This window comes from Mya arenaria, chromosome 3 (assembly GCF_026914265.1).
Source record: "Mya arenaria isolate MELC-2E11 chromosome 3, ASM2691426v1".
NCBI classification, from domain to species: Eukaryota; Metazoa; Mollusca; class Bivalvia; order Myida; family Myidae; genus Mya; species Mya arenaria.
Genome location: NC_069124.1, coordinates 10,858,301 through 10,868,108, shown reverse-complemented (window position 1 = coordinate 10,868,108; position 9,808 = coordinate 10,858,301). Strand labels below are relative to the sequence as shown.

The 9,808-nt window shown below is 37.2% G+C and overlaps 1 protein-coding gene across 1 annotated transcript in view; it reads right to left on the bottom strand.

The window, feature by feature from the left end:
• Positions 1–1,700: 1,700 nt before the first annotated feature.
• The window catches only part of LOC128227093 (transcriptional regulator ATRX-like), a 32,813-nt gene continuing 24,705 nt past the window's right edge, over positions 1,701–9,808 (bottom strand). Inside the window, exons 25-30 of the mRNA XM_052937299.1 lie at positions 8,578–8,755; positions 8,001–8,186; positions 7,498–7,660; positions 7,127–7,281; positions 5,743–5,847; positions 1,701–4,000 (exon numbers count right to left, since the gene is read on the bottom strand). Of these exons, the coding sequence (XP_052793259.1) occupies positions 3,713–4,000; positions 5,743–5,847; positions 7,127–7,281; positions 7,498–7,660; positions 8,001–8,186; positions 8,578–8,755 (1,075 nt within the window). The 3' untranslated portion in view covers positions 1,701–3,712. The remainder of the gene's footprint in view (positions 4,001–5,742; positions 5,848–7,126; positions 7,282–7,497; positions 7,661–8,000; positions 8,187–8,577; positions 8,756–9,808) is intronic.

Sequence of the window (9,808 nt, the reverse complement as noted above, 5' to 3'; positions counted from 1 at the left end):
ACACTAAGTGTGACCTTGACCTTTGAGGTAGGGACACGGCTTTTGCACGCGACATGTCGTCTTGGTATGTGGAACACATGTGGCAAGTTATTTTAAAATCTGTCCATACAAGGGAAAGTTACAGCCCGGACACGACAACCTATACTCTATGTCCTTATATGCAGCACTCCATTGTAAATAAACACTAAGTGTGACCTTGACCTTTGAGGTAGGGACATGGGTCTTGCACGCGATACGTCGTCTTGGTATTTGGAACACGGAACACATGTGGCAAGTTATTTTAAAATCTGTCCATACAAGAGAAAGTTACAGCCCGGACACGACAACCTATACTCTATGTCCTTATATGCAGCACTCCATTGTGAATAAACACTAAGTGTGACCTTGACCTTTGAGGTAGGGACACGGGTCTTGCACGCGACACGTCGTCTTGGTATGTGGAACACATGTGGCAAGTTAATTTAAAATCCGTCCATACAAGAGAAAGTTACAGCCTGGACACGACAACCTATACTCTATGTCCTTATATGCAGCACTCCATTGTGAATAAACACTAAGTGTGACCTTGACCTTTGAGGTAGGGACACGGCTTTTGCACGCGACATGTCGTCTTGGTATGTGGAACACATGTGGCAAGTAATTTTAAAATCTGTCAATACAAGGGAAAGTTACAGCCCTGACACGACAACCTATACTCTATGTCCTTATATGCAGCACTCCATTGTAAATAAACACTAAGTGTGACCTTGACCTTTGAGGTAGGGACATGGGTCTTGCACGCGACACGTCGTCTTGGTATGTGGAACACGGAACACATGTGGCAAGTGATTTTAAAATCTGTCTATACAAGAGAAAGTTACAGCCCGGACACGACAACCTATACTCTATGTCCTTATATGCAGCACTCCATTGTGAATAAACACTAAGTGTGACCTTGACCTTTGAGGTAGGGACACGGGTCTTGCACGCGACACGTCGTCTTGGTATGTGGAACACATGTGGCAAGTTATTTTAAAATCTGTCCACACAAGGGAAAGTTACAGCCCGGACACGACAACCTATACTCTATGTCCTTATATGCAGCACTCTATTGTGAATAAACACTAAGTGTGACCTTGACCTTTGAGGTAGGGACACGGGTCTTGCACGCGACACGTCGTCTTGGTATGTGGTACACATGTGGCAAGTTATTTTAAAATCTGTCCATACAAGAGAAAGTTACAGCCCGGACACGACAACCTATACTCTATGTCCTTATATGCAGCACTCCATTGTGAATAAACACTAAGTGTGACCTTGACCTTTGAGGTAGGGACACGAGTCTTGCACGCCACACGTCGTCTTGGTAAGTGGAACACATGTGGCAAGTTATTTTAAAATCTGTCCATACAAGGGAAAGTTACAGAGCCGGACGGACGGTGCGATTTTAATATGCCCACCTTCGGGGGCATAAAAACATATTTTCTCATGGAATGTGTTAATGAAGATTTTGTCAAAATTTCAAAGAAACTTATTTCCAAAAAAAATTAAACGTTCTATGAAAATTACATTTTTTATGTCTTGTAAACAACAAAGTCAACATAAGAGAGTTTTAGAAATAACTTGACACCAATGTTGATGAAGAATGGATGTTCAGGCAAGTTGAAGATCACAGGCGCCAAAGGTCGGACAGCTATGACAATTGAGAGTAAGAAGAGTCATTGATTTCTTAGTTTATTCATGATGTGAAGGGCAAATTACATGTATTGAAATTGAATATTAATATATAACAATTGTAAGTCTTAACATATATGTATTGTAACAATGGCAAGTTCAAATCTGAGTACAAAATTACAATGAAGTAAGTTGAGATGTATGTTATTTTGTCAATAGAACCTTATTTTCTAATTTTAAACGAAGGAAACTGTCAATTACTTGCCAAAATGTAAAGGCAACACAATTACAATTTATTTAAATTTCATAGAATAGGATTGACATCTATGGTAATATTTATTTGCAATCACCAGCAGTAAAATAATCTGAATTCTAATTTACCAGTTTTTCTTTCATCTTAAAGTGACTTGTACTAGTACCGTACATGTATTACAAAATATAATCAAAATCAGTGATAATTTAGCAATAAATAAGGAATACCTTTTTCAACGTTATTTCAGATAAACAATGCAACATCCATTCAATAAGTTGGTAATAATAGATTACCAAAATATATTGTAAAGACTTCAATCTGAGAAACTGATCATGAAATACAGATTGCAGTGGTCGAAAATATCTCAAGCCTGCAAGCCCTGCACTGGTAAAATGTCTTTCAGGCTTGCTCAAATTCTGAATTTTATATAGCAGGGCTTGCTTGTTCAAAAATTTGATGCCAAGTAATAGTTTAAGAATTCGAGCTTGTTCATCCAAAAGTCTAATTTTGATGACTGAGGTTGTATCATAATTATGGATATACTCAAAATGAGTGTTACATGAATGATGGTATATAGCTTAACAAGAGCGGGACAAAGCAAACACCAGGGAATGCACTTTACCCTCTCGAACAAGAGGCGTTACTCGAAGATTAGTAAAGCCGGAGTTATGGGCCTTGCTTAACATGTGGCTTTTGTCTAAGGCAACATGTGTACCAAGTTTCATTTGAATACTTTTTACATCTTGTGAGTTATGACCAAAATTTAAGATTTACACAAAACCGCCAAGGCTATGACAAAATCTTGCCTTTTATCTTTAAAAAAAAACCAGACTGGCCAAAAAGGGATTTAAAAACAATTTTCAGTTTGCAAGTTACATGTCCATTAATTACCTAAGCGCTTATAAGCCTCCTAAATCCGACTGCTTATACACCCTTATAGCAACCAATGGACAAGCATGTTTGATTAGAAGCTTCGAGTGCATGATCAACACATAACTAAAAGCAACATAATGAATGTGTGACAACGTAAACGGACATGTGTCAAAAAGAAATACTGTCAGACATTATCGTTTATAACGATATTCATAAATAAAATCAGTCATAAGTTTCATTTGAAAGTTTACACACTTATTAACACAGTAAAATATCAATTACATACATGAATACCTTTCAACTAATACAATATTAAATACCCTCCCAATGACTTGACTTTAAAATCATTTTTCGTTAATCCATCAAAACTACACACTTATTTACAAACACACTAACAATAAGAATCACAATACCATGTCCTACAAAAATATGTATTATTTTAGCTACAGAAATCATCTCTTCCAGGACTCACTTGTGAAAAAGAAGGAGGATTTCTTTTGTCTTGATGAAATTTCAATTGATTGTTAAGATTAAGGGGTGAAAGACAGACTGTTTTTGGAGCATTTTATTAAGAAGCATCAAGCACCTTGCCACTTTCGCCCAGCGATATACATATACAAGTAGCGACACTTGTAAAGATCAGTAAATCAAGAAAGTAATAATCTTTATTTTTAAAGAATGCTGACTTAGTACATAACACTTGAAAAGATCAGTTTATCAAGTTAGTAATATCCTTCATTTTAAAAGAATGCTTACTTAGTACAGAATTAAATTAGTTCATTTTTTTCAAATGTAAAGCTTGTTAAAGCATAAATTACACAATTACCACCAGAAACCTTTGAGTCATGATACCAATACAATGTCTAGAAATGGCGGATGACATAATGTTCATGAATTTGTACCAAAAGAAGTAAAGAAGTCCCTACAAATCAGCTACTTGGGCTTTGGTGGTGGGGTGTTGGTCTTGCGGGTTTGAGCATTTTGGTCAGCTGCAAGACCCATGAGATGGCGCTGTAAGTTTGGCATAGAGCCCGATGACTGTAGCCCACTAGCAGAGCCTGCAGCCCCACCTAGATTAGCGAAACTACCACTAGCAGGAAGTCCACGCCCTGCACCCATATTGAACCCTCCGCCCTGGCCACCAAGCATCTGCTGTTGGCGCTGGATCTGGGCTTTCAGCTGGTTGAGACGATTCAGCTCATTCATACGCTGTTGCTCAATCTGTTGGTTAAGATTTTCCACAATTTAAATGAGGCAGCAAGGTATTTTTTAGGTAAATGTACACAAAAGAATTTGTTATTCTTCCAATACCTTATTTAATAGGCAGAATATTGAACCAATACAGAAATTAACTAGAGCTGTCACAGTAGTGACGAACACCCCTGCATGCCTACTGGACAATGGAATGGCAATGAATTTCTGTGAAAAGAGGCAATAACTCTGTCAAACATTGGTGGCTTGTAAACAAAGTAGAACTTGACCTGCAGGTGACACTTTTAAACAAGAGGGCAAATAATTTTTTAAATTCATAATACCTGCCATAATCTTCCAGACACCAATTTGTGGCAAATTCTAAGCTAAACAAGAGCTGTCACAGAGACAGCGCACTCGACTATTCCGCCGCTTTTCATGCTAACATGCAAGACCTTAACCTGAATTTCTAAGTTGCATAATAAAGGGGCAAAAATGAGTTATCTTACTTGATTAAATAAGAAGGTTAAATGGTTGGGAGCCTGTGTGTAAAGTTTCAATGCAATACATGATGTATTTGCTGAAGCATTGACTTAAAAGTGGCTACATGCAAAACCTTACCAGAATTTCTATGTTGAATAAAAAAAATGGGCCATTATTTGAATTTAATGCAAACTAAGAGTTATCTTACTTGGTTATTTAAGTAGATTGGATGGTTGAGTACCATTTTATAAAGTCTCAATGCAATTCATCCAGTAGTTGCCAAGATATTAACCTATGTGTGCTAAATGCAAAACCTTAACCAGAATTTCTTAGTTGAATAATAAAGGGCAATTATTTGCATTAAATGCAAACTAGAGTTATCTAACTTGGTAAATTAAGTAGGTTGGATGGTTGAGTACCATTGTATCAAGTCTCAATGCAATTCCTCAAGTAGTTGCTGAGATATTAACCTATGTGTGCTTGCACGCAAAACCTTAACCAGAATTTCTAAGTCAATTAATAAAGGCCTATTATTTGCATTAAATGCAAAGTAGAGTTATCAAACTTGGTCAATTAAGTAGGTTGGATGGTTGAGTACCATTGTATAAAGTCTCAATGCAATACCTCAAGTAGTTGCTGAGATATTAACCTATGTGTGCTTGCACACAAAACCTTAACCAAGGGGTGACGCCGACGCTTGGGTGAGTAGTATAGCTCTCCTTATTCTTCGAATAGTCGAGCTAAAAAGGGCCATAATTCTGAGAAACAAGAGACCTATGCTGTATTGGCAATGTATTACATTACAGAAGCAACTTGTGCAATTATACATATGGTATTAAGTTTTATAAAATTCCATCCAATAGTTTTAAAAATAAGGACATGTAACAAAGGGCAATAACTCTATAATTAGTCAAGATATATTTATGATTGATGAATAATTTAGAAGTTATGCTGCGGGCAAGAAAAAGTAACAAAGTGCAACACTCAGCAATTAACAGCTATGGTTCCTGTACACTGCACTTCCTCTCAGTATGTTCCTCCATTGTATGATATTGAATTAAATCCTATCAGTAGCTTACCAGTCATGCTCCGGACAAGGAAAATTGCAACAGACCAGTATAAATAGATCCGGTAAATGAACATTTGAATGAAAAACAAATGTACAAAAGAACATTCAAGGACCTTGACTTGCACACCTTCCAACTTGTACTATAGTGATACAGGTAAGTATATTGTATGGCACTTGCCAATTTGAAATATGCCAAATAACATCAAATCAAAGTGTGTACCTGTCTGCGTTGTATCTCTGACTGCTGCATGATCTGGTTTGTGATCACTTGTCTCAACACAGCCTGGACTCGCTGCTGGAACACTTCAGGGGGAAGGTTCGGGAACTGAAATATATCAGCACATGTTAAGATATACAGGTCTTGGGTATAGACTTTCAATGCAGCACCGTTTGGCATACCTGGCACTGAAATATTTAAGTGTATTTTTTTTTACTTTTTTTTTTAAAGCATATTTAGAGATGCAGTGATTATAGAGAGCATGATTCACTCTTAATTAACAATGTAAACTTATTGACTAAATCAGTGTTCTGCCAAGGACGCGGCCTTGCGCCATTGGCGTAGAAAAAATCGGGATGGCGCAACGAAATACCTGTAGACGGGCCGATCGGCGCGCCCATTTTTCGAAAAGCCGTTTTGACTTAATCGAATTTTTAAACAGCCGTTTTGTTTTGACTTAATTGATTTCTTTTTCAGAAGTTTTACAGCACAGCATTCATTCGATAAAACAACGATTTTCATTGGTCCGTATACGTTAACTATCCAACCGTGAGGGGGCGTATATTTTTTTACCAAATTCAATGTCATCATCATGGCTGAGAAAAAGAAAACAACTCAAATTAGAGGGGGGAGATATAAACAAATCCAATTTCAATGAGGCCCTGGTGCATTAGAGTAAAAAGCAAAACGGAGGAAAATGTTCCTGGGTGGGGAGGGTTATAATTTAGGGATGTGATTTGTCTGCGGATTTGCGGAATTACGCGGATCTAATGGCCCCAAGAACCCCCCACCCCCAAAAAAGATTTTTTTTTTTTATCCGATTAAAAAAGATACTAGTGTCCTTTTGAGCCAGTTTTTCTTCTACGGCAGTGTGCTTTTGACCCCAAAAGTGCCCCTCAATCAATCAGTCAATCACATCCCTGATAAAGCATAACAACACATTGACATGTGAAACTGTTCATTAACGTATATCATTGTGTCTCAATTGTGCCATGTTTATAGTTTTTTTCTAAATGTTAAATTGATCTGTCCAATATTTGAAAATACTGATGTCATGTGGATGTTACACCATGTATATAATGGGTAAATAAAACACTTTCATTTAAAAGTTTTCATTTTTCCCCTGGAAAAGGTCATGGCCCTTCACTTTTGAAAATGGCCCCTAATTTTCATGACTGCTGGGCCATTCGGCCCCATCTTTTTCAATCCTTGGCAGAACACTGCTAAATTAATCTTTATTATTCACACAGCTAAACATATTTGCCTATATATATATATACAATCCTGTTTGATTTCTGAATCATATGGATGGCCATCTTCATTTGAAAGTGTCAACATATTTGCATTCATAACAAACATGATTTTAACCAAAAGTAAATGCACCTACCCTAGCTTTGAGATCCTGTACAATCTGGAGCACGGCGGGCTGGCCGAGGGAGGCCTGGCCCTGGAGGAGAAGGTTCTGCATGTTCATCTGTTGGGTGGCCAAGTACTGCTGGTTCATGAAGGCTCCTTGATTCGGCACACCTCCCATCATTCGCACTGGAAGTATGGAATGAATCGTGCAGGATACTAAATTAAACTTTAATACAAAGAATTACATAACATAATAATATTAGTAACAACGCTGCAAAAACAAAATGCTTCCATGCAACACAATATACATTTTCAAACAAATGACACTTTTTTACAATGTTCTTCCAAAGCTTCAAGTTTTTAAAAGTGAACAATAAGGAATGTATTAGCCACGAATCTTACTATTATTGAGTCCCTTCTTCTCGTTCTCATAGTCTTCCCAGGCCGCTTTCTTCTCATCCTCCGTCAGTTCCTGTTCCACAACATTTTCCAGGAGGGAGTCATGCTCGTGGAATGTCACGATCCACTCCTTGTAAGTTGTCATAAGCTCAGCTAACATGTGATCCTATAAATAACAAAATAAGCATGTACAATAGAATGTCAAGGACTCTGTAAATCTAAGGAGTCTTTATTTGTTATAAATTCTATTCTAATTCTAATTTTTAAAGCAACAATTGTGAGAATTGTTCTTTATGGTACAAATAACTGTCTTTACCATCATACACACATTTTTATTGAAGAAGTAACAAAAATGAAATGTGTTACATTAAAAAAAAACACAATTCTGCAACTCCAGGAGTCAGGTAATATGGGCTCAGTAAAGGAAGGTGAAGGTGATCATACATGTAGAATATAGATAACCTTCAAAATCATCTGAATTAGATTGCTTCAGATTGTCAACAAACCTTTGGTAGCATGGGTAGTGGTCTCTCCTTTCTGTTTGGGTCATCTAGCCGGTCAGGTGTGAACCGGTAAAGTTCCGCGAGATCAGACGATGTGTAGTGGCTCTCGATTTGGTGTTCGTCCACCACGCGTTGAGACAAGGACTGTTTCGTCACCTGTCGCTCATAGATCTTCTCTTCCATTGTACCCTGTGGCAAAGCAAATATTGTGGAATGTTTTCTACAGAATGATTTCAAATGCAGTCAAGTTCTACTTGCATTCAGCAAACCCATTTCAGAACAATGAGGCTTGCCTTGCGCCTCTTAACAGGGTTTTTTGATTTTCGACTAGTGGGTATGTCCCTGTAGCCTTCTTTGTATTATTGAGGTTTCAACTGCCATTTTTAACTTTTCCTGGGCAACTCTCTCACTAAGCATAATACATTAAAGATGGGTAATCTTTCCCTTTACTACTTGCTCTTTATGTTTCTGTTGTTTACATGTTTCCAGAATTTTGGCGGGTCCAATTTTTCAATGATAGTATATACTAGGCCATGTGAAATTCATTATTAATTTATTTACAACCACTTGCTCCACTGACCTGTGCCAGGAATCTGTACACATAGACAGGTTTAATCTGACCAAATCTGTACACGCGGAAAATTGACTGGATATCGTGAGAGGGATTCCAAGAGGCATCAAAGATGATGACACGGTTGGCCGACACAAGGTTGATTCCAAGCGAACCAGCCTTTGTTGAGATCAAGAACAATCGGGCTCTGAAATTATTCAATAACAACATTGTTTGACGGGTTATGCTTGGTTTCATTAGTATAAGTATCATATTATCAGATTTTAAAGGATACTAGCCACTAAAACCATGGTTAAATGAACTATACACATTCTTGTGTTAATAGCTGTGTTATCAGAACATGGCTTAACCTAATCAAATGATTATTTATTCTATGGAAACAAAATTAATAATCCACAGCTCTTAACACATAAGCATCTATAGCTACAACAATTTTCTTGACCGGGTCAACAATAGTTACTAACCATAACCATTATATAACAAATTCCTAGAAATATAAAAATATTCACCTTACATGTTAATTGTCTGCTGATAGTCTCAGTCTACTGTATTACTGTGAAATCATTAATGTTCGTGGTTTTCGTGGATTGGGTGATCCACGAATTCAAGATCCCACGAAATATAAACCCTTTATTCACTTTTTTAATTGCCATGTTATGTACATAGTCTAGTTTATTCGTTACAGAGGCCGCAGTATACAGCGCAAATATCCGTCTCACTATAAATCTGAAGCACGTGCCTCAACATGTGCTGTTCATGAAAATCTCCAAGTTTACAAGATGTGAGTGATGAGTGTTTGTTCTCGATTTTTTTCATTTAATGAAATAATTAATCGATTACATTGGAGGTTACTGAGCACCCAACGTGACAATGTACAAAACAACGCGTTCAATATACTTATTAAACAAAAACGTGTGAATAAATATTGAAATGAGATGATATTCAAAAGTGATTGAATTTGTAGACATCAGCAATTTTTAAGGGATTGTTTACTCAAATATACGGACCATCTCTGTGTTTTCACAGTTTGCAAAATTCTTAATTGGCATTCAATGGCTTCGCCTATCGGACTTAACTTGTAGTTATGATCAGGGTACATCTTCTTTTATGACCTTATTTTTCAATTAAATCAATAATTGATATGCACTAATTGGCATGTCGTACCACTTTAGCGAGTGTCATAAACCGAGTGACGTAGAAGACGGAAATCACGGGCCAGCGCGTGGAGATAATGCAGACG